We start from the raw sequence: 27778 nt of genomic DNA, 5'->3' as shown, positions 1-27778 counted from the left end.
TTAACTAACAAAAAACTCCCTTTGCTACTTTCTCTGCTGTGCAATTATGCATCTGAAAATTGAAAGTGTCACTTGCGGCTCAATAAAGGGAAGACTCAGAGCTTGTAAGTCATTGGAGTTTCCTTTGACACACATATAATGATACAGCACTGCCCTGATTCCACTCATACTTGTGTGGGTGTCTTTCTTTGTACCTATGAGGACAGCAGACCTAAATAATTTCTCTGTAGATCTGATAGTAACCTTTTTTAACGTGGTAGTAGTGATTTAAGTCTGACTTGGTCTGACTTGAGTCTCGCCTCTAGCTTAATGTCACTGCAAGGTATAAATTTGTGGTTTAGTGGAGCATTTAGCCCTCAACTAGATAATTGTCGGCGTATAGTGATAAGACCAGTGTTGGATTACATACATTTACTTATTGATGTGAACTTCTGCAAGGTCATCCCACACAGACCGTTCCCTGGAGTGTAGAGTTGGTAGTTAGGGCACTCTAGGTGTGAGTAATCATGTCCTCAAGCCGGCTGGCTCTCAAACACCTGTGCAGGTAACAGAAGCCCTGCTCAAGTTAGGAAACATTCCAGGCTGTCAGCGCTGAACTGCCTCCGACCTGAGGGCAGAAGACGAGAACGAGAGCGGGGAAGTTAGTCACAAGAGCCATCTGTCTGCTGCTTTAAGACCCCAGCAACACCACATTTTAGCTAGCCTATGTCACTGAAGACATCTAAAGACATGCCCTGCTGATCAAATAGTCGGCCAAAATAGTGCAAAGGCTCTCAGAACTGTTACGTAGGGGTGGGAGACAAGAGTTTTCACGAGACACGAGATGACGTCCATGAGAATAAGACGAGATAAGATTTAGAAATAATTTACAATGATCCGATTAATTCACAATTTTGGTCACATTATTTTTCTTATGTTTATTTTTTATACAATGTGTTGTCGATGTATTTTTATGTGTTGATATAGTTATAAAAATGACCAAACTTCATAATTTTCATCGTATGCTTTTAATATCTCAAATGTATTTAGCAACCTTTTAGATGGTGTTATTGACTAAAGTCTGTTTTAAGCATAAACACTAACACCAATTCTGCAGCACAGGGACACAGACGGAGGAGGAGGAGTGCTTCTCTCTCCTAATGAACTTATGGAAGTCTCTGTATGGAGCTACAGCTGCTCAAAGATATGCAGCTTTCCAGAGCTTGAGTGAGGTGTGACCCTTAAAAGTTAGCTTTGTCAGAGTTAGCCTTGCCCTGGTCTGAGCCTGCACTTGCTGCGCTCTAGAAGCCATCACTCTGATTGGTCAGAACTGATCACATAGTGCATGTTTCTGATGTTTTTGGGAAGATTTTGGGGTTTTGCGACAATGAGCACAGGTCATTGAAAACAACGCAATGCCATCTTTGGTTCATCTCCCAGATGTTTTTATACTTTCATGATCTCTATGTGTCTGACCCAGACTACAAACTACACTCACAAGACTAGAACTGCACAAGATTTCATGCAAAAACTGCAATTTTGCATAAATGCTGAGCATGAAATAGACCATGATGCTTTGCTGTTTTAATGCAACCAAATTGTAGAAATTAACTGTTATTAGGACTGTTTCCATAGCAATTAGCAATCAAAAAAGTAATCTTTTATCTTTTGTTTAGTAAAAAGTCCTCAAAATAGCATCCATAATAGGTAAAAAGTGATCTGACAGGAAAGAGAGTTTGTGTGTGTTAAATATTTTAATCTCTTGTATATTACCATGTGGCCTTATCTGTAATTCTTTCGACCAGGTATATAGTGCTCCATACTAGTCTGTGTCTTTATACTTGTTCTAACACAGCTCAAGATCATTCTAAAACTATTCGGGAAAAGTTCACTCTGCACTGCTCTGTTTCCAAATTCTATACTATAATTTCATATTATATCATTCAGAACAAATCAATAAACTGGTACAAATATAAATATGAGGCCAATCCTGCTCGCATAAAATACACAGGAGCCGAGAATAGCGTATTGTTTGCTATAGTTAATAACCTCTGGTCTAATTAATCTGGTTTCTTTGTAGTCAATAAAACCTTTCAATCATTTACTAGTGCAGTTCTAGGTTTGTAGTTCAGCCTGACTGCCACACCTGCCTCTGCCCGCTCCTGCTGTTTACACTCTCAATAAACCCTGAGTGCGTTTACATGCGCTCGAGTATCACAGTCATGGGCCTTATCCAGGTTCTGACTGTAATCTGGATATAATGTTTACATGTGCTCAGATCATCAGGATACTCATATCCCTGTATCCTGGATATTTAGAGAGGTAACTATGGTAACCATGGCACATTCGTCCAGGTATGTTCCATAGTAAAAGAAAAATTCAAATCTGTCAACTGGACAAAAAGTTGTAGGAGTAAAGACTTTTGGCTGCTCATCCATTCTTCAGTTCTGGTCAGATTGCTGGTGGACACATATATCTGTCTGAAGGGAGAAGCTAACTACACTGAAACTAACACACTTGTTGTTTACAGTTTGCTTGTCAGGTAGGTCTAATGAGCTGCACTAAGTGTGATCTGTGGGTCATATTTAGTGTAATCATTCAGGCCCCTGGTGTGAGAAACTCCCATTAAAGGTGGAAGAAGTGGAGTGAATGTTTCATCCAAGCAACAACTTTTTGTCCGGTTGACAGATTTGAATTTTTCTTTTGCCAAAGAAAGAAGATACACATTCACATAACATAAGTTTGTGGGGCGCTGTCACAGCTTCAGTAAAAGGCGTGGGTAACAGTTGAAAAATACAACAGTCTCACAGCAGCAGTTTAGCCTAAGAACAACACACAACCACAGGCGTTAGCCCAGTGTTAAAATATGGTTGTATTAAACCGTAGACTGCTTTATTTTGTTTATAGGTATAAAATAATAATACTTAAAAGGTCCTTATAGAAGTTTAAGCTGTTTTGGGAACATTGATCGTCCTGCCTTATTTTCTTTGCTCACAGAACAGCATCAGTGGTGAGAAATTGGTATCCTGTATACTGTAGCATGTAGATGCAGTATCCTATCAAAATATCCCAGTACTTGTCCAGGATACTGCATACTGAAATCAGGATACTGCATCTATGTGCCTGGAAATATCCCAGTGCAAGCATCCAAAATGGAGATACTTGAGTGCATGAAACTTGTTGATGTCATTATTTTAAGGTGGTATGAATTTCAAACTGCTTGTGTCCTGGTGTCTTGTTTTCCTGCACAACTTGCAGCACATTTGTCCATTACAACATATTGCGAAAGTATCAATGTTGTGATATTGACTGATGCAAAAATCGATATCACAACAATGTTATATACATACAATGTATCACAGTAACACCAATGTTCTCCATCTGACAAAATTTTTGCTATTTATTTTGTTTGTTTTTTTATGAATATGTCAAATAAAACTGATGTTATTAATGATTTTTCTTATTAAGTCCAAAGCCTTGGACCTTAGACTTGATTTAGTCCTGGTTCTGTTTCTGTAAATTTTTTTTTTTTTTTTTTTACAGAGTTTCACTAGTTAATTAAAGCATGTACTTTATTATTATAACTGAAGTTCTGGAGTAAAAAAAGTATATTAAAATATCTCAATCATGTAGATATGTCAGTTCTTAACAATCTTATCTCAAAACGTTCCAGTATCGTGCAGCCCTAGCGTCCAGCACATGCACATCCTCCGCCCTTAATTCATTAGTGATGAGCAGCAGCAGCAGGGCCTGTCAGAGCTGCAGACTCACAGGCTACTCCGGCCACATCCCAGCGGACCACAGACACTTAGCTCTCAGTATAACAACAACAACATCGACTAGGAAAACGTGGCTAAAAACAGAGATGATGCTACAAATTTAACTCAAAACATAAGCGCTCATTTTGGAGTATTTACAGACCGAGGAAATGGTTAGGATACCGCACATTTTAGTAGACCTGTCATGATAACAATTTTTAATAACTGAAACATGATTCTGTAAACCTTTTTCGAAGTGAACCACATGGTAAAAAATGTTGCCATCAATAAATAATGAGCACAATTAAGCACTTAAGTAATTAGTTCTGGTATTTGTAAAGTACCACAGATGTTAATTATTTGACCAACTACAGCTACAACTACTATTATCAAAAAGGCTTTTCACTCCTAAAAAATGAGGGAAAAAAACTCCCTGTTAGTGCAAATAAAATCCTGAAAAAGGCCATCCATTATATATTGAATAAGTTGATATAGTAATTACTGTGAAAGGCCTAGTAGTCATTCCATGTATGTAAAAGTGTGCCTCTATTGACATAAATCTGGAAACAAATGGACTCAGATTAGGAATATCCGTAAACATTGACATTATGATCTCATATCTCTGCACTCTTTTGCCATGTATCGCCACATTGCCATGATTTGTTATAAAACTAATGCATCCAAGGTATAACAACACCCTAGTATTTTAATAGGGTTGTTATTATTATTATCAGTTACCATGGTGACACAATCCATACATTAGCAAACATTGCCAAAAAAAAATGTGTGTGATCAATATGAACGTTCATGGTCCCGTTTAGGTGTTTGATTTTTAGCAAAAGGTGAAAGTGACTAAGTGAAAAACTGTTAAATAATGCTAACTATCTTGTGACTGTAATGTTATTTGAAAAGGACTTGTGTAACATCAGAAATCACCTCACTTGTTTAGTTTCAGCTAAATCAGCTTCTTCAGGTCAGATTGTGTTAAAACAAAGCTCAGATTAAAGTCTAATTTGAGTAATAGGGCTTCAGACAGAGCAGTGCCTACAGTTAGCATCACACCCTCAGGGAATCCTGGTGACATCAGCTGCAAAGTGCCAATAGAAACAGCTGTGATGCCTGTCCTTCCCTGACCTCGGCCTCTCTCTCTTTCTTAGATGACATGGCGTCCTCAGTACCGCAGCTCCAAGTTCCGTCACGTGTTCGGTAAAGCGGCCGCAAAAGAGGGCTGCTTCGATGGCGTGCCGATCACCCGCAGCGTCCAGGACAACAACTTCTGCGCAGTTAACCCACACTTCCTGGCTGTCATCACAGAATGTGCGGGGGGCGGGGCCTTCCTGATCCTCTCTGTTCACCATGTAAGTGTCAAACTGTGTTTTTTACACTTAAAGGGCCAGTATTACGCTGTTTTCTGATCTATGTCATTGTTATCTTGTTGTACCTGGAGTTGTGTTTTGTTTCATCCTCACACGTTTAACACACAAATCCTGCATAATTAGTTCTTATCTCATACAGAAAACACTTGTGATGTCATGTGTTAATGCAGAAAGTGCTCTAATGTGTTTTTAAACTCCACACATCTTCACTAGAGTCATTTGGATGATTTCAGCCCTGGATTTGCCAAACTCTACTGAACAAAAGGTAAAAGGAGCCGTTAACTTATGATGTCATGAAGTGGTAGTTTTCAAGGTGGAACATCGTTCTGAGCTTTGGATATACAGACTAATAGATGAAACAAAACACAACTCCAGATGTTTTTGATGAGGTAACAGTATTATAACATGACTTAAAGTCAATTTTACGTAAAGTAGAAACTTTAACAGTTCTGTCTGAGCTTTTCCCGTTGACGCCACAGTGAACTTAAACAGTAAACAATCATCATATTTGATCTGCATAATGTTTCTAGTGCTTTTCAGTTGTAATTAAAAGTGTACTAAGCAACCGCCACCTACTACTTGTCTCCACGGAGATATTACTGGTCAGGAATGTTCCACAGTGTGGCATTAAACTGGACAAGAAGTTACAAGTCAGATCAGCAGAGAGGCAAATTCACTCAAAAGATGTTTTTTTTATCAATAAAAGCGGACATTGAATGTGCTAGTCAGGTGAGCGTAATGCGACACTGTGGACATTTTCTGGCAAATCAAAAATATCCATAGAGAAACACAGGTGGCTGAAAAGTGACATAGTGCATCTTTAAAAGGTAAATGGGCTTAGACTTTACACTTACACAACAGGGTATTGCATTTTCAATCAGTGCCTTATATACAGCTCTGTGTTCTGCAAGTATTGATCAGTTGAGGAACAAATGTCCACAGTCTTCTCACAGAGACATCAGCTCCTTTAAAGTGCATTGTTTCCTGTTGAATGTTTGCCAGGAGGAAGGACTTTGATCAGAGCTGCACATTAGTGGTTCAAGCATGTTTCTCTTTTGCCAGTCATAACAACTCTGCTGACATTAAGTTGTGATTTTGAGTTACATTTTATTATTGGCTAAAATGTTTCCGTCATGTAACATATAAGTCTATTATTTTATTATAGCCACAGTAAAGAAAATGTATTAAAGTGTCTATAACAGGTTAGGCTACTCACTTCTCCAAAACAATGGTAACATGATTAGAATTTCAACTTTGTAACACGATTATAGTTAGGATTTTGCTAAAGATGTTGCCAAATCTTTTCTAGTTTTGTAATTTTGGTGAAGGCTATAAATTTATTTCCTGGTTGGAGAGGGGCAGCAGATATGACAACAAGCTTGAGCAAAACTTGTCTAAATTACACAATAGTTCTGATCTGACTAAGAAAAAATAAATGCAACCCCTTTATTTTGTTAAATCAATGTTTAAACTGTGAGAAAAATGTAATGTAATTATAAAAATCAGTGAATCTGTGAAATGCACTGAAACGTTGTTGTTGATGTTACGTTGACACACACCTTTGCTCCTTGAACACACCGCACACCTGAGAGTGACATTCATTATCTCTGAGGGTATAAATAGCTGTAAGTCCTGGAGTTCAAAAGATGTGGGCTCAGATCCAGCAGACCCTAAACACTGCAGACGTTTTAAGTTCAGTTTGGTAGATGCGCCTGTAGAATAGAGTTTATGCAGACGACGTCACCACGTTCTGTATTTTTAGAATGAGTGGCAACATTTTGAGTGTCAATAGTGAGTAATGACGTTTTCTTCTGTAAAATCTCACACCAATCTAAAATGTCAAAGCTACAGTTTAATAACAAATAATAAAAGTCTAACTGCACTAAATATTTATTTTCCCCTCTGACATAAGCAAGAAAACCAAGTAAACAGTTGTGGAAAACCAGTTAACAGGAACAGTGCAGGCTATGCCCATTTCTCACTGATACAGACTTTGAGATCAGAGGCTGTTGAACTGAACCTTTCTTTCCTTAAATAAGATATTTCAAAGTCCATGTGTTAAGGAAATAATTGTGGGGGTGAAAGCTAAAGCTCCATTGACAGAAATTATGCCAAAAAAGGCAAATAAACACATTTTGTCTGTTAAACTGCCCATAGTTCTGCTTCAGTGCCACCCAGCTGGAAGGTTGCGGGGCATTTTTCAAATAAAATGATGTCAGTGCATAACCTCTATTTGCAGGTAATTTATCAAACATTGCGCATCCTTTCCTGTCTATGTTTCCTTGGCTTTTGTGTTGTCTTAGTGAGTTATTGTCTGATTCTTGGCCTGGATGTGCATTACCTATGACTCCAGGAATGACATAACTTACATTTTCCCTCCTCGCTTCAAAGTTGGGTGAAATTCCTTTGTTCTGCGCAGAACACACGATCTATAGTCAGGTTGGGAAAGACATTAAAATGCTTGAAAACGCACGCTTGTATTTTTCCTGTGTCATTTTAAAGGCAGTTACATCATAGTTTTCCACGCACACCTTGTAGTGCACATTACTCTGTTAGTGTGTCAGCTCAGTGATGTGTAATTAGGAGTCTTGTCGAGGCAGAAAATCTTTAGTGACTTTTCCCTTGTAAGTGGGCGAGGGAATACCAAACGTCTCACCTGAGCTTTTAGAAAGTTTCAGCACAGTGTTGAGAACAGGATTTCTGGTGTGGACAGTGAGAGGCCTGTTTGAACCTGCAGCGCCGTAGGTCAGGGCAGAGCACGTTCATTTAAAACATTCAGTGTCATAATGACCTTATGTTTTACATGTCTGGACAGTTACCATAATTTTTTCATGGTAAAATGTTTGAAAACTAATTATCATAATAAAATGCTGCAAAAAAAAAAAAAAAAGATGTAACTATGCAGTATGCAGTAACAATGCAGCTTTCACATTTGGTTTGGCTAACCTCACAGTTTGGAAAAATTTAGTTTTATTTCTCAGTGAATCACTGACTGTTTTATATGAATCAATTACTTTGTTAAATAAAGTTAATTATGCTGTTCAAATAAATGCCAGAAGCAGCAATATGTCTGTGGTTAACACCACAGTTTGCAGGAACATGTACAGGAAATATTTTATGTAGAATCTAGATTTACTGAAAGTGAGTTACACAACTACAACTATAAATGTACAGGATTTTGATTATGAGTTTCGGCAACTGTCCTGACTGTAGACTTGTATGTACAGTCTATGGTCCTGACATGTGAACCTCATGTGAAATGTTGTCCTTACCATATCCTGAAAATGTAACACTAATGTTATATATAAAATACCCTGTTTATTTAATGTCTACAGTAATGAAATCAAACCAAATATAGTTTGTATGATAAATAATTATTACTCTACAAATAGTCTTGACTTTTGGATTTTATGTTTTATGGATTTATGTGGGTTTTTTTCCAGACAGGAAAAGTGGACCCTCACCACCCGAGAGTGTCCGGTCATAAAGGAAATGTGTTGGACGTGAAGTGGAACCCGTTCAATGACTTCTGCATTGCCTCCTGCTCAGAAGATACTACGGTTTGTCCACTGCATCCACAGACACACACACACTTACACTGCACATATGCACTATACGCACTCACACACACTGCACATGCACTACACACACACTGCACATGCACTACACACACACACACTGCACATGCACTACACACACACTGCACATGCACTACACACACACTGCACATGCACTACACACACACACACACTGCACATGCACTACACACACACTGCACATGCACTACACACAAACACACACACTTCACATGCACTATACACACGCACACACACATGCACTACACACACACTGCACATGCACTATATACACACACTTACACTGCACACACATACACACCTACACTGCACACATGCACTACACGCACACACACTGCACACACACACTTACACTGCACACATGCACTGCACACGCACTGTACACACATATACTGCACACACACATACACTGCACACACACATGCTCTGCACACACATGCACATAAACTGCACACACACACATACACTGCACAGCCACACACACACTGTTATGGGTGTGGTGATATTTCAGTGGAACATGGAGTAGTAGCTACTTGACTGCATTTGTGGCTTCAAGATATGTAATTCCTACATTCCTTCAGCTCTGACCTGGGTTTTAGCTTATCAATGTTTACTCTATTTCCTCTCCCTCTCACTCCTCTAAAGTTATTATCTTCACTGGCTTTATGTTTGATAATGCATTTTTTCTGTAGGTAAAAGTATGGGAAATCCCTCCTCATGGTATGTTCAAGAACATTACAACACCATGGAAAGAGCTGCAGGGCCACAGTCGGAGAGTGGGTCTCATCGAGTGGCATCCCACAGCCAACAACATACTCTTTAGTACAGCGTATGACTACCAGGTAATGCAACGACATGATTATACTGTCTGCTTTAGCAAAACCATGTCTTTCAAAGAAGATGTATTCAGAATTCACTTAGATATTACTTAATTATACCTAGGGTTGTTGCAGCTAATGATTATTTAGCTTATCAATTCATCTGGCGATCACATTTGCTAATATGTCCATTGTATCACCATGGAAACGGCTGAACATCCTGACATTTGGTATCGGTTGTCATCTGACATTTATGTTATCTGTGTGACTAGATCATGATCTGGAACCTGGATTGTCCAGAGCAGGTGATCAAAAACCCCATGAGGACGATCTCACACCACCCTGACGTGGTCCTGTCCATGTCATTCAACGCAGACGGCACGCTCCTCGCCACCGCGTGTAAAGACAGGAAGGTCCGGCTGATGGAGGCACGCTCAGGGACTCTGCTGCAGGTACAAGTCTGAGCTAAAACTGTACTAAGAACCACTTCAAAGAGCCCGTATTACGCTATTTTCTTATCTCTGTTATAATGTCGTTTCCTCATCACAAACAGACCTGGAGTTGAGTTTTGTTTCATTCACACACGTTTAAGACACAAACCCTGCAGATTTAGGCTGAGTTCTTCTCTTAAACAGAAAATACTCTGTTTCACCTTGTCATCAAACAGAACAGTGCATTTTGAGCTTTGGGGATGTAGACAGACTAAAAATAAAGTGTTACTCAAACATGTGTGAATGAAACAAAGCGGAACTCAAAGTATGTTTTTGATGAGGTAACAACATTATGGCCTAAAGTTTACAAGTCAATTTTACGTTATATTTTACCTTTAAACGCTCCAGTCAGAGCGTGGCGTGGGAAAGGGGTACATAGTGATCCTCCTCAAAATGTAATTGGATCATGCTGAGTCATTTTTATAAAGTATTTTTATGTATTTAAATGTGCAATGGCTCTGCATCTATGCAATGAATTTATTTATATTTTTTTAAGAGTGACTTTTTTTTACTACCAACAAATTTGAAATCCCTATGTGTTTGGTGTGACATTTTATGACATCACAAAAATGTTTTAAAGTTTATTTTTATATGTTTATTTGAATGGGGACAATGAGCATTAATAAACGTTTCTGTAAATGCATCAGTATTAGCTCTACAGCTGGAAACTAGGTGTACATTTTACACCTTGCCTGGGAACTCTAGTCCCCAGGCAAGAGACAGTATTTACATTATCTTCAAAGATATATGTATTAACACTTACATGAAAAAATTAAAATATACATAAATGTACACACTAAGTAACTAATAAATAACTGGTATGAAGGCCATTTCAGCCAGGTTTTGCCAGGATAGGAGTACATTTTGCCTCTTATCTAAGCATACTAAGCAAATATTTTACATCTTTAGCAAAAGTTTGACATTTTATTAGAATTCTTGAGCATGTCAGCACATATTGCATAAGTGGGAGCTGCTGCTGCTGCTGTCTCCCTTCCAGACCGAGGCAGTGATCCAGCACCACACAGCCAAAACTGACACCTCTGCTCTGCTTTGGCCTTGAGCATAGCTCTTCAGACCTACAGGTCATCCTCCCAGTGACTAACCTCTTAATGCTTTTCACTGCTGTCAAACAAGCTGCAACTGAACCACATTATGTTACAAGACGCTTATAAAGGAGAGTTCAGATTGTTATATTTTGAACCAAATGTTATATCTTTTCTTTGTTTTGTTTTTTGTTGTTTTCGGTGAATATAGTATTTTCAAAACAATAAAGGGTTATCAGTTAATACCCCATAGAAGTGAAATACCTCCTTTTTAAAGATACTTTGTATGTTATAGGAGGGGAACACTAAAGCGAATAAAGCCAGCAAAGCTCTGATTCTGGGGAACATGAAGATGCTGTTGACGACAGGGACCTCGAGATGGAATGACCGGCAGATCGCTTTATGGGACCTGGTAAGACTGACTCCGACAACTGCACGTACAGCACACAATCCCTGAGCTTTTCAAGAATTACCCTACAGGTACTTACATATATTTAGACTTGTATCTATAATGAGTCATAGAAGTTATTTTTTCAACCCTCTCCGGCTCAAATCTAATCACAAAACTCCCGATTGGTACAAAGAAAAAGCACCTACAATAAATACTGAAAATGATTGTTCCATCTAACACATATTGAACGATAATTTAATATAGGAATTATCATAACACGCCTGCGTAATCTGTGAAATATACAGCCATGTGACATCTCTAAGGAGTTGTCACTTCCCCTTTATTAATTACAGTGGAGCGGCACTTTGAAGTTAGAATATTCAGCTCATTAAAGCCCATTACATGCAGTTGAAGATTGACCTAGATTTGGAGTGCAGTATATTTGCCCCAGGTACATACACATCAAGTGTAGCACTAGTCATTTGCACGTACTCTGACTGTAATAGTACTTTGTTTTCTGATTTAAATTGGACAAAGCAATCATATCGGATGTGTTGCAGCACATGTTCTGGACTAAACAAATCCCCCTATGGACAGATGCTGAAAATTACAAGTGATAATCAAACAACCAAAAATGTTTCTTTAGATTTTAATAAATAGAAAAAATCTGAAATGAATGAATCATCTGCTGTTACCTGCCTGGACACTGACCTTACACAGGAATATAAATAACAAATGAAACAAATGAGCTCTTTGCAAATGTCTTGTGTATTCTAAATAAACATGTCCTCAGATCAATACATTTTTATCTAATCTCATGTAATGGATGTGTTCTTGATCTGTGTCCAGGTTTCATGTAAAACTGTGTAAATTTGAATATACAAATCAGCAAACAAATGAGTTGAGTCCACCAGAATGCATCATTTTACCATCACTTGTCATCCACATTGAATGCATTATTTTCAGTGTGTTTAAAACTATATTATAATTACAATATGTCATGGTACAATTTAAGCATGCAACTGAAAACTGATGCTAAATGATGTTATTCATTTCTTATTTACTGAATATCTAAACTGGCACGTTTAGCTTCTAGGCCCGTTACAACAGCAAATGCTGTTTTGTTCATGCAGCTGTGCCATCTAGTGGACAAACTTCTAATTGCCAACTGTTGTTTGTTTTTCTTTTTCTTCCTTGGCAAATGCTTTTTAGCATTAAGCAGTGAAATATAATTGAATTTCCAGTGCCACTTCTGCAAAGTTGCATTTTTAAAAATCATAATTTATACTAACTTGCAGGGAAGAATAAATGGTGGTTTTAAATTAATCTGTTGTGAAATGACGAGCTGAGTGAACTAGGCTAAAGGTTTAAAGTAGAGGCTGAAGTCTGCATGTTTATTATATCTCTATAATCTAGTACAGAAAGAAAGATTTCTTTTCTGCAATTCAATGGGATATTAGATTTGTTTCTATAATAAAATGATCATTTAGTCGTTAAACTGTTGCATAATTCCAAGATATGTATTTTAAAGGATAAGCCAAAACCCAAGATATTTATAAGGGGTGAGTCTTTCAATCAATGTACGTTTAGTGTATAAAGATTTGTAGCTTGCACATCACTTGAATGTTGTTTTTAGGAAAAAAATCTTATACTTAGTTTTATTTTCATTTAGTGAATTTTGGATTTTATTAAAATCTTGCTGCAATTTTAAAATCACCTGATCAGCAGAGGGAGCACTTGCATATAACAACAGCATCATTTGCAGATAAAATGTGAGGCTTTCTATTTTATAAAAAAAAAAAATGCAACCAATGAAAACAATAGAGTAAAAAAAAAATAGCAGGCCCAAAATTGAGCCTTGGGGCACTCCTTTGGTTAAAATAAAAAATAAAAAAATTAAATTGGCCAATGGCTACTACTTCCTGGATTCCGTTTGAGAGATAATTTTGGAACCAATCACATGTGGCAGCGTCAAATCCAATCTGCTTCAGGCGCTTCAAGAGGATTTTATGATCCACTGAATCAAAAGCTTTAGTTAAATCAATAAACAGAGCTACACAATCTTGTTTATCATCAAGAACTGTGAAAATTTCTTTTAAAACTTTTGTAGTTGCAGTGACAGTACTATGACCTTTTCTGAAACCCCATTGACAAGACTTAAAAATGGAGCATTTATTTAAACTGTAACTTGATTTACCACTAACTTTTCTCAAACTTTTGTAAGACACATCATGTAGATATTGGGTGGAAACAATTTTAGCTGTCCCACCTTTATGTAAAGGCAAAACATGAGCCGTTTTTTATAACTCTGGTATAAATGCCATTTGAATTGATAAAAAAATCTGTAATAGAGGTTGAATTAAATATGGGGCAGCTAGTCAGAAGTTTTGGATCAAGTCCATTAGCTCCTGTGGACTTCTTTGTGTCTATGGAGCAGAGTGCATTTAAGACCCCCATGTAAATGAAAAGTCTTAAAGGGAAAATGTGCCAGAGGTTTAAATTCAACATAATTAAGATCAAAAGTATGGCCATTATTATCCAACACATCACATGCAGAGATAAAATGCCTTTTAAAACCATCACATATTTCCTCTAAAACTGACAATAGTGGAAACCAATAAAATATCATTTGGTAATGTATGAATACTTGGTTCTGAGAGGGATCTTACTGTCCTCCAGAACTTTGCCGGATTCCCGTGACTCTCTATCAGTGCAGACATGAAATAAGACGTTTGTGCCTTTTATTAACTATTGATAAACATCTATTTTTTACGAAAAAATTCCAATTTCATATCTGATCTAGTTTTCTAGGCAGTATTTCTGACTAATTATCATAGTAGCTGTATTTTTGTTATGCTGTGTAAGGTTGTCAACATCGAAACTAAATACTCATTTGAGCAGTTATCACAAAACGTCACATTATAGGACAAAATGTGAGCTTTCCTCAACAGTTTTAGTATGCATTATTAACAGGTCCTCATGCTAAGATAAAGAAAGTAGTAGTACAATTACATTGTATTATTGAAAAATGAGCATGTTTTATCTTCATATTGAGTGAATTCCTTAGTATCAAAATTGAGTTTGAAATGTTAGTATTGTGACAAGACTAATGCTGTGAAGTGTTATTCGCTGAGCATTGGTTTAGTGTGGTGCAGATGGCCCTGCAGCTGTGTGTGTATCGTGTGCAGAGGAGAGGATTAGGATCATGCGTTACATTAGAGCTTGTTTTAAATTTGCACAGATGAGCCTGACTGTTTATATTCATGTTTTGATTTTGCATTTCATTTAATTGTGTTACAGGATGACTTGTCTGTGCCTTTACTACAAGAAAACCTGGACAATTCGTCAGGAGTTCTGTTTCCTTTCTATGATCCAGACACACACATGCTTTACTTGGCTGGGAAGGTGGGTATAACTCACAATCACAAATGTATAAAAAGCTTTTATTTGAATTTATTGGCTTTAATGTTTTACGACACACTACAAGCAAAACATTTGTTTGGTTTTTTAGCATACAAGTTTGCACTGAAAGATGTTTTAGTATCCAAGTTATTCAATTTCAAGTTATTCAAATTTTTCTTCCAATGGGACATAAAGATCAGCCCTTAAAGCATCACCAAACTATCCAGTCCATTGATTTGACAAAATATTTTTTTCATATCCAATTCAAAGCCTGATTTATTAAGGTTTTCACTCCAAAAACACAATTTGAATTTTTAGGCAATATTTGAGTGAGATTTAGTTTACTCAAATACTAAATAAGATATCAAAAAACATGTACAGTTTTTCTTATATTTGAGTAAACTACAGAAGAAGTTTCTAAGTAATTTTGTCCCACTCACCTGCAAAATTGATATCATCTGTAGTTGTTTAATACCTTTTTTGGTTTTAATTATGTCTTTATATGTGCACCACTTTGGAAACAGTTTTATTAAATAAAATGTGCTATAAATAAAGTGGATTTGGATTTGAATATTGTTTTATTTAAATTATTGTTTGTTTTTTTTCCTTCGTTTAGGGTGATGGCAATATCCGGTACTATGAGATCAGCTCTGAAAAGCCATATCTTCATTACCTCACAGAGCATCGCTCTACTGTACCTCAGAAAGGAATGGGTAAGACACAACAACAACCGAACAAACTGCAATAAATGTGCTGTACAAGCCCTTTGCAGAATATTGCCATGAATTATGCCTTTCTATAGTGACTGAACCCAAGCAACACGAGGGCAACCTCTTCAAATGGACCACAAGTATTTGAATAACCAAATGAGAGCATTAAGTTGTAGATCATGGAAAGAGACATGGGCGTTTCACCATACAAAATAGTGTCTATATAGTGTATATTGTTAGAATGACCACTATGCAAACAATGTAAAGGTGCATTATATAACTTTTCTGGTTAAAGGTCTACCACCTGTATTATTGCTTTAACTATATAATGTATTACAGTCTGATATTTTTCCCACCGGGTCAAATTACAGGACAGATCTGTGCAGAGGTGACCCCATGCACAGTAAGAATGAGTGTTATTGCACACACTGGGTAAATGCTTGACGGGGATCCAGAATACACACTTTTTAACTTTATGAACATATGAGTCACCAATAAATCTCCCCGTTTTCAGATTAACGGGTGGATTAGCCAATCAGGGACATGCATGGGCAGTCTGTATCAAAACAAATATGAAAAACGAGAAAAAAAAAAGAAAAAATATCACAAGAGACTTAAAAACATGGTGGGTTTCTGCAGAATCAATGAGCGAAGCACTAAACTCGAAACTCGATTTTGTTTGTAAATGATAGGTGACCAATGAGCTCCTTCGTTTCACATGCGTCATTGAAAAAAAATAATCTGCAGAATCACGTCTGGTCGGGCTTGAGATGTAACAGAGTGCTTAGGGACCAGACTGATATCAGTCTGTATAAAAAATAAAGAGATATTTGTCAGATGTAAGACGATGAGTTAAAGGCCAATTTCATCTCCAAGGAGACAAGTAGGTGATGGACCCTTCACTATAAAAGCTATATAGTGAAAGTTAAGCTGAATTATTATTAATGTTATGATGATCCACACTATATGTATATTGTCTAAATGGCATTCTTAATCTGTGAGCCAATAATTTTGCCACACAGTTTAATGACCTTATGGACATTTTTAAATCCAAAAAAGCAAAAGAAGTCCTGGCAGAGTCCACACATCCCCTGCCCCTCCCCTCAGGCAGATACACTCAGTGCTCAGGTGTAGGACAAATGGATTAAAACATGCTTTTGTTCCTATTGCCTTTTTAAATAAAATATAACCAAAATGCTGTTGTTTTTTGTTAGGCTGCTGCACTATATTGTCTCACTTATTTAACTTAAATTATCTTTTTTTTTAACCATGTTTTTCTTATGTCCTTGTTCATTGTCTTGGCGGTGAGGCTGTGTGAATTGTTTATAATAATTATATAATTGCTCCTCGAGGTCCTAATACAGTGTTTAAGTTCAAGTTGATATGATTTGTTTTGTGTTGTCAGGTGTGATGCCAAAGAGGGGGCTGGACGTGAGCTCCTGTGAGGTCTTCAGGTTCTACAGATTAGTGACAATCAAAAGTCTCATTGAGCCACTGTCTATGATCGTACCTCGGAGGGTAAGAACTAAAGCCACATCCTCACAAAGGCAGCACATTCAATCGAAATCTAATCGAAATCTAATCGAAATCGCAATTTAAATGGAGCAATTAGCAAAGGCTGCAATTTTACCCAAATTACCTCCACAAACAACAAAATTTTCTCACTCTACATGACCCTGTAGTTTAGATCTGTACAAGCATGTTCTGAAATATGACTCTTGTATTAGTTTTTCAGTTCATATTTCAGTCTTTTGTTGAATTTTCGAAAACCAGTTTAAAATGTGTGTAAACTATGAACTTTGCAATCGCAGTGTTCATGAGAAAAAATCTATTTAATACAATTCAATTCAATTTTATTTATATAGCACATTTAAAAACACTCTCAGCTGCCCAATGTGATTTCAAAAAATCGCAATTAGATATTTTTCCTAAATCATGCAGCCCTAATTCTCACATTATCTTGAGGAAATGTACTTGTTTGATAAATGTAATGTGTCCTTCCAGTCGGAGTCCTACCAAGAAGATATTTATCCAATGACTGCAAGTAACAAGCCTGCAGTTACAGCAGAAGAGTGGCTCAGCGGAATAGATAAAGGTCAGAAAATACATTTATTTTTTGTTAAGGTTTTCACGTTATTTTGTAAGATTTTAAAATTACCATTTGCTTTTCATACAGAATTTTCAACTTTTTTACTACTGTTTATCTCATATTACTCATATTTCTTTTAATATTAGGATATTTTAGAGAGTTTTAGTAACATTGCAAGTTTAACATCTCCTCTTTGGCGCACAAAAGGGGGACTTCGAGTAGTTCATATTATTATAAGATATATGGCATATGGGGCAGAACTGAATTGGCACTTGGCATTAGATGACTTGCACAAAGCCAAAAAAAAATGTGTTTCTTCTCTTTTATGATCCCTATTGTTTACAGTAGAGCATTTTTGGACCAGTTTGCAAACCTCTTTTACTGAATTGTCAAGCTATTAATACTGTAAAGTTGTGTTGCTACTAAGCTGACAATGATACTAACCTGAACTCGGGGGAGAAATACGGCACCAATTTCTTCAAACACACAGTAGCAGTACCAAATTACAAGGGCTCTAACCACTTGGCTATGAGGCCCATATTCATTACACCTGCTTTTACATCCATCTTGTACATGAAGACTTTTGTGCATGAATTAAATATTGTGCAAACAGCGCAGCTCATGTTTCCCCTTGTTTCTTGTTGATTGGCAGACCCGGTGTTGATGTCTCTGAAACCTGGGAGTCAAGTGGAGGAATCCTTCACCGATCTGAGCAAAGCTTTGGGAAATTCACTGGATTCTGCTCGGACTTCCAATCGGCCGGGAATGCTGCAACTCTCCTATAACATTCAGGACCAGTTGGCAACCAAAGAACGCAATGGGGACAGCGCACTATCAGAGGGGGACAGTGGTCGGTTGCCACTTAGTAACGGGGAAGACCTGGCATTTTGCTCTCCGCCAAAGACTGAGAATGAGGTAATTGGTGAAACTGTGATGGCGTCAGGTTCTTTTCTATACAGCCAGTTTAGTTTGATGTAGAGTTGTCCAAAAAAATGGTGCCCTGATACCGATTAATACTGAAACTAGCATTGAAGATTCTCAATTACACTGTTATAAATACAAAAAACATCACATAAATGGTGCAGTAGCCTCTGTATGTTGACTCTGTACAGCACTCATAGTTGCTTATATTTAAACAGACACGCAAAAACAAATGTAAGAAGGCACGACAGTAGCTCAGTTGGTAGCATGTTCATTCACTGATCTGAAGGTTGCTGGTTCGAATTCTGCTCTGACTGATCAATGCTGTTGTTGTCAGGCAGGACATTTAACCCTCATCCCCCAGTGTCTGTGTACACTTTAACTGCCTTGAAGGTGGAAAAGCGTTATATAAAATAGCACCATTTACCATAAAATATAACTAATGTTGTAATGTCTTATGCCTAAAGACTTCATGTAAAACTATATTCAAAAACACTGACGTTTTCTTTGCCTTGTTCTGTCAACAGCTGCGGTTGAAGTTCCACAAACAGCAGGAGGAGATTCGCAGACTCCGGGAGCTTCTGAACCAGAGAGACGTGCGCATCAAGCAGTTGGAACTGGAAATCAAGAACGCCAAAAACACACAGCCTGCCTGTTCACTATAAGACTGTTCTCACACCACCATCCTCAGTGGACTCTAGAGTACTAAGCTACATACTCCAAATACATTCCCAATACACAGGGAGGATTTCAAGCCAGTAGAAACTTGTACTTTCACCTCTGACCCCGGATGCACATTTACGTTGTACATACACTTTAGTTTTATCCAAAACGTTTTTAACTCTGCACCTCTTTTTATTGTGTACTGCTTCACAGCTATGCAAGTTTAAATTTTTTTTTTTTTTTTTTTTTTACCTTTTATGCTCTTTGTAGCAAGAAAAAAGATGTCTGTGCCACTTTGACTGACTTGTTACTCTTGTTTAAAAGGTGTTGCATGGTTAAAAACAGACATCTCATGTGAATGTAAACCAAGGTTGATATTTTTCTTATACAATTGATTTTTTTTCCCTTTATTTAAACTACTGTTAATGGATGTGGGTGAAATGTACTGTTCGGGATCATGTATGCGTACTTGAGTGAAAGAGATGCATGAATGATGAGATCTTGTTCCTAGGTTCCACTGAGCAAATCTGAATGTGTGATTTTAAAAATTGTGAAAAGTCTTTTTGTTTTTAGAACTGTGCAGGCCTTGTTTATATTGAGCAGAATTTTATATCATTTAATTTTTTGTCTTCTAATCCTTTAATTTATTTTTACACAGACAATAATACAAGTCATTTGAACTAGACGAAAGTACTTGAAATCAAATTGAGATTGTAAATGTGGTAAATATACAAGTCAACTTGTATGAGTCTTCATGCTTCTAACTGTGTGAAGATTAAAGCCATCATATAACAGAGACTGCATCTTCTTTTACGAACAATCAAGCCCAACGTGGTTGTGTCATAATAACCCAGAAAGCAGACCACTGAATGCCTTGTGTAAATTAAGTGGTTACATGAGAGAAAGGCAGGGAAATTTCAAATCTGGGCAGGTAGCCTTTTTTGACATTTTTACATGTCAGTGTTGAATGTAACAGTATAATCTGCACTTACAGATATCAGAAAGTCCTTTGTAATTGTTTTATGAAGTAACAAGGAAATACTGACTATATCTGGGCTACTGGGCTGTTGACCTATTGCACTTGTGTCTTCTCTATAGTTATAAATTGGACAGTTTAAATCTCAATATTCATCTTAAATGACTTAAAAGAAACAAGTCCACTTCATCGTTGGAAAACCTGACATCGCTTTAAACGTCCTCATAACAAAGTGTGCCATGCTGCCAGCCTCTCCTATGGATAGATGCACATCACACCAATAAGCTGCAGATTTTTTTTCCCATTTGTACCAAAATGACTATGCAACGCTGACAAATCCTATGAGTATCACCGATTAAGGAAACAAAATTAGAAAATGAAGTAAGTACAGAGCGGTGGTTATGTACTGTGGCAGTGAAAACGCAAGTTGATCTGCAATATGGTGTCTTGAAAATAAGCAATTAAAGATTGTTCAAAAATGCACGAATCACTCCAAAGACAACTTCGAGAGGGTAAATGAGAACAAGAAACTATGACATGGTTAAAAGCTCTGAAAAGTCGATTTTGCAGAATAGGTCTGCTTTAAGGTACTGATCCACAATGCTATTGTGAAAAGTGACCCCTGTGACCTATGACTGTGCAATCCCACCATAGGAAAGTCCTGGAGTGACTTTTGTCCCTGGGCAGTGGACGGCCGTCACTGTTGCAGTAAAACAAGCCTCTACACATGCCACAACAGAATATAAATAACCAACTGCATGTATTCTTAGACATAAGTGATTGTCACAAATGTGAATTGCACTTACAGAATATGACACAGGCTTGAGTTAATTGAAAGCCAATTATATCTAGTTTTTCATTGCTGTATTATTGAGGCGAACAAAACCCCAAGATTTCAATCAAAAGTACGTTTTAAATGAGACCTCAGCTCAGGATTACTTATGTTGATTCCATGTGGTAATTTGTAGTTAGTCTTGACTCAACTGTCCTGAATAGCAGGATTTATCTTGGCAAAAAATTACAAGTATCTGCTTCACAGCCAAAACGCAAAGTCTCTGTGAAGCATAGACAAAACTTTTAGCTCCAGGCTTTTGCTTTACTCATCATAAACCTTATTCAGATCGTTTCATTTGATTAAAAATGGCACATAAAAGGTGCTTAATATTTTTTTGTAAAACTTACATTCCCATTCTCTCAGATAATGCAAATAAATACTTACAGAATACAAGGATAAAAAAGTCACAATAGAAAGAAAAAGCACAAAATGTTAACATTTTATTTACAAAGTTTTTTTCATACAGAAAGTAAAAATGTAGCTACAACCTTGATTTGTGCAACAGGTGGCCACGCCAAAAATGCTGGCTCACTGGTTGCACAGCTGCTATAGCAATAATTTTATTGTAGGGAAGGGAAAAAAGGAACAGAAAAAGACAAAAAATGATAAACCCAACAACAAAAAAACAATTCATTCAACAAAATATTAAAAGGCACAGACCCAAAAACTTGATACCAGTCCCAAAGTCCTCACACGGGAGTACATAAAGAGGATGGACAGTGAAACGTGGAATGCAGAGTGGTGGCTGCCTGAGTCAGGTGAAGCGGAGTCCAAATTGAGAGGGGGAGGGGGGCAGCTCCACTCAGCCCACCCGTCCGGTTACAGTCTTGCCCCATGTCGGAGCTCTGGGGTTAAGTGTGGATTACAAAGGTGGCGAGTTGTTGGAAGGGGATGGGGGCATGTGGGTATGTTTGGGATAGGAAAGGTAACTCTGTAAGCTCTCGTTTTTCGGTTTAGCTTTTAATCATCGTCCTCATCATCGTCATCGTCCTCTTCATCCTCTGCCTCTCGCTTCCTCTTCTCTCCTCTACCAGATTCTACAAGAGAAAAGGACAAATTAAAATATAAAGACTGCATTTAAAAAGGTCCAATATTGTGCAAAATTGACTTTTGTTGAGTTTTAAGCCATGTTATAATGCCATTACCTCCTACACACCTGGAGTTGAGTTTTGTTTCATTCACACAAGTAATCCATTTATTATTAGTCTGTCTACAACTCCAAAGCTCAAAATGCTCTGTTCCACCTTATGTCACGGAGCGGTAGTTTTCAAGTTAACAGCTACCTTGTTCTGTAGAGATTGGCAATTACAGGGTTGAAATCATCCAAATGATTCTAGTGAATGTGTATGGAGTTTAAAAACACAGTGGAGCACTTCCTGTATTGCTATATTTTCTTTTTGTTTTTGTAATTTTTTTTAACTTTATTCAAAGATTAATGCTATAAGGAATTACCCATTTCAAGTTACATAACATTATCTTCCTGAATGATGGAAATACATGAATACAAACCATCCTCATCGTCGTCTTCATCTTCATCCTCCTCATCTCCCTCACCATCTTGACCAAAATCTTCCTCCTAAAAAAATAAAATGTGTTTAAGTCCAAGTTCAGGCCAAACACACAATAGATACAATTGTTTTATTTAACTACCTCATCTTCTCCGCTGACCTCATCATCATCCTCTTCTCCTTCTACCTCCTCTTCATCCTCATCATCATCCTCCTCATCGAAGTCCTCTCCATCCTCATCTTCCTCCTCCTCACCATCTGAAAAAATAAAGTTACGTTAAATGCTGCATAGTATGCATTTTTTAATTATTATTTTTCATTTATTTATTTATATTAACAGTTATATTAAAAGCTTGCTCAGGGATAACCACCCATGTGGTAACTAATGACCACAATATCTATAATTTTATTTAAAATCTCTCTCTGCAACTTTATGAGCTACTAAGCTATTAAAGCATTTTGTCGAATCTTGCATTTTAAATGTGCTTTGTGGTCTTAAAACAACCACGGTATGGATATTAGTTACCACATAGCTGGTTAGCCTCCGCATTGCCTTTAACTCTTAATATTTGAACTTCTTAAAAATGAATGGGAAAAATGAATAGAAATTTTACTCCATAAAATATAGGGATAAAGTCTTACCTTCATCATCTTCATCATCAACGCCATCTCCATCCCCTTCAACCTCTCCATCTGAGGACGCTTCCCGATCTTCCTCGTCAAAACCATCAAGGTAGGTGAGCTGAGTCAACAGCTTGAAGACACTTTCTTTGTAGTCATTCAGGTTCGTAACTTCGCAGTTAAAAAGATCCAAACTTTTGAGGTTGCTCAACTTTTTCTGTTGGTTGAAAAAAACAAAACCCATACGAATTAAAAAACAGCACTGAGTTATGTTTTTAAGTACGTCAGAACATTCAGGGCTACATACCAATGGTTCCAACGTGCTGATATCTTTCAATTTGTTGCCGCTCAGGTTTAGATGTGTGAGGTTGGGAAGTTTCTCTGCTAAAACATCAAGTCCGCCACTGATTCTGTTATCACTCAACTCCAGCTGAAACAAACACTGCGTTAATTCAGAAAAAAAAATCATTCTTCTTGGGAATAAGACTCAGAAGAATCTTACCTTTTTGAGTTTTGTTAATTTTGGTAGGTTGGAAATTGAAATGAGGCCAACATTTATCAAACTGAGGAACTCCAGGTTAACAAACTCAGACGTGAGACCTTCTATTTTTCCATCTGGCGACCGGCAATTATCAAGAACAAGTTCTCTAACCTATAAAAAAGAAAAAAGAAAAAAAAAGAAAAAAGATAAACATTTATATATGCATTCATTTTTTGGAAACAATTGATTTGTTTAAAAAAAACAAAAAACTTTTGCGCAATTTTATTGTATGTATTTATAAAACTTTTGTGCCCAAAAACAGCAGTGAGGGTAAAGCATGTGCTTTTGGGGCAGGTTACATTTGTTTAATGTGTACATTCAGTAAAATATAGAAAAACAACTCTTAAGGCGGAGTTACTTTGTGTCGCTTAAGCAGCGTTGGTTTCGCAATTCCATGTTACACAAAACAGCACAAAAGTTGTTATCAAACGTCAAAGACGGTGATTTCTGGAGTTAAACACCTGGCTTCAGGATTCTGATAAAATACTTTATACCAGTCGTAAATTGTCTATCCAGTGTTGTGTGTACACTGATTAGTTTAAGCCGGGCTTGTTCGCAGGGCTCGTTCACTAATGACAAATGCACTGGTTTCAGAGCTAGCTCGTTGCTAGCCGTTGCCCTTTTAAACGGAGCCGTTGGATAGAGCAGCAGCAGCTGCGTGTGTCCGCCATAACCCAACAGCCGCGGACAGGACCAACAATACACCCTAGTACAGATGACACTCTCTAAAACCCGCTTTCATTTGGGAAATGGAATATTTCTCGACGACGAACGAAACCGCCTGTTTGGTGCAGGGCACGAGATCGTTTTTGAGGTCGAAATGGCGAAGAAAACATGTGAGAACGGAAATTTAGTGAAAACAAAGATGGAGACAGTTCCTTTCTCCAGAGCTTCAAAGACGACAGAGTGACAACATGGCGATTCCTCAGACACAGTATGCAGCTCTCTGAACACTTCATTACCCAGACTATTGTTTACGATGAGAAAGTATCTGTTTATAAATGATAGGTATATTATTATTGGCTATATTTAGTTTTAGCCGATGCATGAGTCGATGAGAAACATCGGGCGTCGAGTTTGTGCTGCCCGCGCACAGAGCGCGGCGCTCGGCTCAGCTTAGAGTCCTGCACGCAGCTGCTCCGGGCTCAGGCTGCTCCGGGCTCAGGCCGCACGGAAAACACTTATTTGTACAGCTTCTTTACATTTTATCATGTGGACGTATAATAGAGGCAGATGCGCTGTTATTAAGAGTTTACCAATTCACATTAAGATGTTTTTCGCGTACATTGAGCTGTGTGGCGGACGGGGGAATATGGCGGGAACAAAATGCACACTTACGTGGCTCCGGTTTTATAATCTAACACGAACCAACAAATAACACCGTCGTACTTTATTAAGTATATATTAAACAAAGAACACAATTAATAGATTAAACAAGAAAAGATTAAATAAATGTACCATTGTCCTTAAAACCTGCAGATCTAATACTACATAACCTAAATAATGTAGTCAGATGTGTATTTAGTGAGACAACCCGACATAAAGTCAGTATTACAGAGGTTTATGGGTAATAGAAAGGCATGGATGACTCGTGAACCAAGTGACTGTTTTTCGGTGTCACTGCTGCTTCGATGTGAATGTTCCTGTGGTAATATTTGGTCAATACTTGAGGTGTGTGAGGTTACTGCTTTATAAAACACATGTACGTTTGAGGACGCCTGCAGTCTGTAAACGTATGCGATTAAAAAGCGCTATAGAGTAGCTGTTAGCAGCAAACATGGCCACCAAGGTCTGTATAAAATGTACCACGACTGCCAAACGCCACACGGAAAGCCAAATTTCCTCATGTGTGCGTAAAACAAGTTTTTGGCTTGTGCTTCAGCGGTGAAATAGAAGTGATCCGCGTGTCCGCCAATGTGCAAGACTGTGAAATGGTCAGAGCTCTGCAATAATGCCAGCAAGCCGCTTCAAAGTAACCATTCAATATAGGTTTTCTCCCTCTCGCCACATACGCCCATGGCTGAGGTGAATAAAGCAGTAAGTTTGAGGGAGCGCTTGCCGCCTGAATATTAAAGCCAAACACAACCTAAAGCCCATGTGGTCACCATTATCCTCACAGGTCACTCGCAAAAAGTAGCGAGGCTAGCTAGCAGGGCTAGCCACAAAACTATGGGTTGGTATTAAAAAGCACGACTCACATCAGACGGCGACTTGTTTCGTAGCTCCAAGTGGATCCTCTTTTTCATGTCCATCGTGCCCCGTGAAAGTACTTTTCTGTCCTGGGTTTGGTGGGCTCTTCAGTCCTAAAGCAGAGATGCCCTAATGGAGGGAGAATATAGGGCTGTATAATGAACAGAGCCAAACGCTAAGTTAGTCGGAGAGAGGAGAAACCATGGAGGGAAACGGGACTCAAACAAAATATATGCACAACAGCGCCATCTCCGGCCAGCGACGCCCATCTCCCGTAAAAAGGCAATGCAGTGAGAACATGACGCTACCCGAGAGAGCCCCCACTGCATTTTACGTATGCACGCCATTAAAACGCATTTACCCGCGTATTAAAGTTAGTTATTACTCAACACACTTAAGGCCAAGTCCTCCAAAGTCTAATGACTTAGGCCCGAAGCTACAAGCCCACCAAAACACACAAAACTAGGCCACAGTGTGAACTTTGTTTATCTTCTCTACTTGACTGTTTCGTAAGTTGAACCGTGGCTGCGGCTAAGAAGTATATTCATGTTTACTGCATGTCATGTATTTACTCTTGTGTCGTGTTTAAGTAAGTACACGTATCCAGCTCTCCGGCGTCGACGCGTAGTCTTCAAATGCTCTGCTCTCACAGATACACCCAAGTTTAGAGCACGCTGTTCCACCGACTACTGTTGTGTTTATGGTGCATTTAATTCAATAAAGTGTATGTTTTGTAAGTGTGTCGTCCCTTTTTATACTCATTCAAAGCACTAAATCCTATTCGAACACATTCCTAAAAAGGAGGGGTATATTTGGTTTGCAGTAAAGGGAGCATTGTAGGCTACATGTGAGGGGTAACCCCCACCCTTTCTACTACTTCCTGAGACCACAACTCTTCTATAGGCGTACTTACTATTTCGTTTACCAAAACAGGTTTAAGAGACTTTAACCAAAATGATATGTTCATTAATCTTCAGCCATCAGCCTTTGTGTAGTCTATGTCAAAATTAAATGAGTTTATGATCAGAACACTTTGTCCTATTCTCTAGGCTACACTATATGGTACGTAAACAGTCAAATTAAGGTAAGCTATTATCATAGTAGTAGCTAAATTAAAGAAAATAAAAATCTGCACATTTGAGAAGAACATTAAAAGTAAACATAATGTGTAGTTTGGCCTGTACGCCAAAGGGTGGCAGTGTATACATTATATTTGAGCACAGAAGATTGAGCCATTAGTGCAACAGCCCACTGGGAGAATTAACCCATCATCACGTTTAAATGGAAAAGAAAACAAACCTGCCATTTACTATTGACTACACTACAATAACAGCTCAATTATTAACAGAGAACTAAGTTTATAAATTAATTACAACAACTTGATAATTGTAATAATCGTCGGCTTATCGATTAATAGCAGCTGATCGAAAAGTTGTTATCTGGACTCAAAGCAGGTCACGTGAGAGAAAAGGTTTCATAGGCTCAGAACAAGCTCAACGACACAAGAATAAGTGATTTTAGAAACCTTTTTTTATTTAGTTAAAAATAATTAACCGCAATCTAAAAACTAATCGTGCCTAATAGAGGAAAATGAAGGCCAGATAAATTGATTAGCATAATAGTTCAATTTGAACCCTTATACAAAAGCACATGTGACATAACAGTTAAAGCAGTGAACATAGCCTCATGCAGTAACTTTCTAAAAACTTGGAACTTCATTCTCCATGGAGATGGGATTTTTATGCCATAGTGTGGAATATTATAGTCAAAGGAACAACATAAATAACAAGCAGGAGGAGGCTCTCCTTCAGTTCAAATAAGGGTCAGGTTTGTGGAGATGCAAGCCCGTTCACAGTAAGGACACAAGTGC

General features: G+C 37.8%; 2 protein-coding genes across 4 annotated transcripts in view; one reads left to right on the top strand and one right to left on the bottom strand.

The window, feature by feature from the left end:
• Positions 1-20033, top strand: part of coro2aa (coronin 2Aa) — a 51468-nt gene extending 31435 nt beyond the window's left edge. For both annotated transcript variants that reach the window (XM_055225544.1, XM_033973451.2), the window contains exons 2-12: positions 4895-5095; positions 8557-8673; positions 9402-9551; positions 9800-9979; positions 11357-11473; positions 14753-14857; positions 15471-15567; positions 16970-17082; positions 17569-17659; positions 18306-18568; positions 19102-20033. In XM_055225544.1, the coding sequence (XP_055081519.1) occupies positions 4895-5095; positions 8557-8673; positions 9402-9551; positions 9800-9979; positions 11357-11473; positions 14753-14857; positions 15471-15567; positions 16970-17082; positions 17569-17659; positions 18306-18568; positions 19102-19239 (1572 nt within the window). In that variant the 3' untranslated portion in view covers positions 19240-20033. The remainder of the gene's footprint in view (positions 1-4894; positions 5096-8556; positions 8674-9401; positions 9552-9799; positions 9980-11356; positions 11474-14752; positions 14858-15470; positions 15568-16969; positions 17083-17568; positions 17660-18305; positions 18569-19101) is intronic.
• Positions 20034-21475: 1442 nt separating this feature from the next.
• Positions 21476-26248, bottom strand: anp32b (acidic (leucine-rich) nuclear phosphoprotein 32 family, member B). 2 transcript variants are annotated; one of them, XM_033973458.2, is made up of 7 exons: positions 25917-26248; positions 23680-23829; positions 23485-23607; positions 23199-23394; positions 22717-22814; positions 22558-22624; positions 21476-22085 (listed from the first exon to the last, which is right to left on the bottom strand). In XM_033973458.2, exons 1-7 carry the CDS (start codon positions 25968-25970, stop codon positions 22009-22011), a joined length of 765 nt encoding a protein of 254 aa, XP_033829349.1. In that variant the 5' UTR covers positions 25971-26248; the 3' UTR covers positions 21476-22008. The 2 variants fall into 2 exon arrangements, with proteins under 2 accessions (XP_033829349.1, XP_033829344.1); XM_033973453.2 differs by having other exon boundaries at positions 22699-22814; positions 25917-26247.
• Positions 26249-27778: the final 1530 nt, after the last annotated feature.

The sequence above is a fragment of the Periophthalmus magnuspinnatus genome, chromosome 1 (assembly GCF_009829125.3).
Source record: "Periophthalmus magnuspinnatus isolate fPerMag1 chromosome 1, fPerMag1.2.pri, whole genome shotgun sequence".
Lineage (NCBI taxonomy): Eukaryota > Metazoa > Chordata > Actinopteri > Gobiiformes > Gobiidae > Periophthalmus > Periophthalmus magnuspinnatus.
This window is presented reverse-complemented; position numbering and strand designations above follow the sequence as displayed.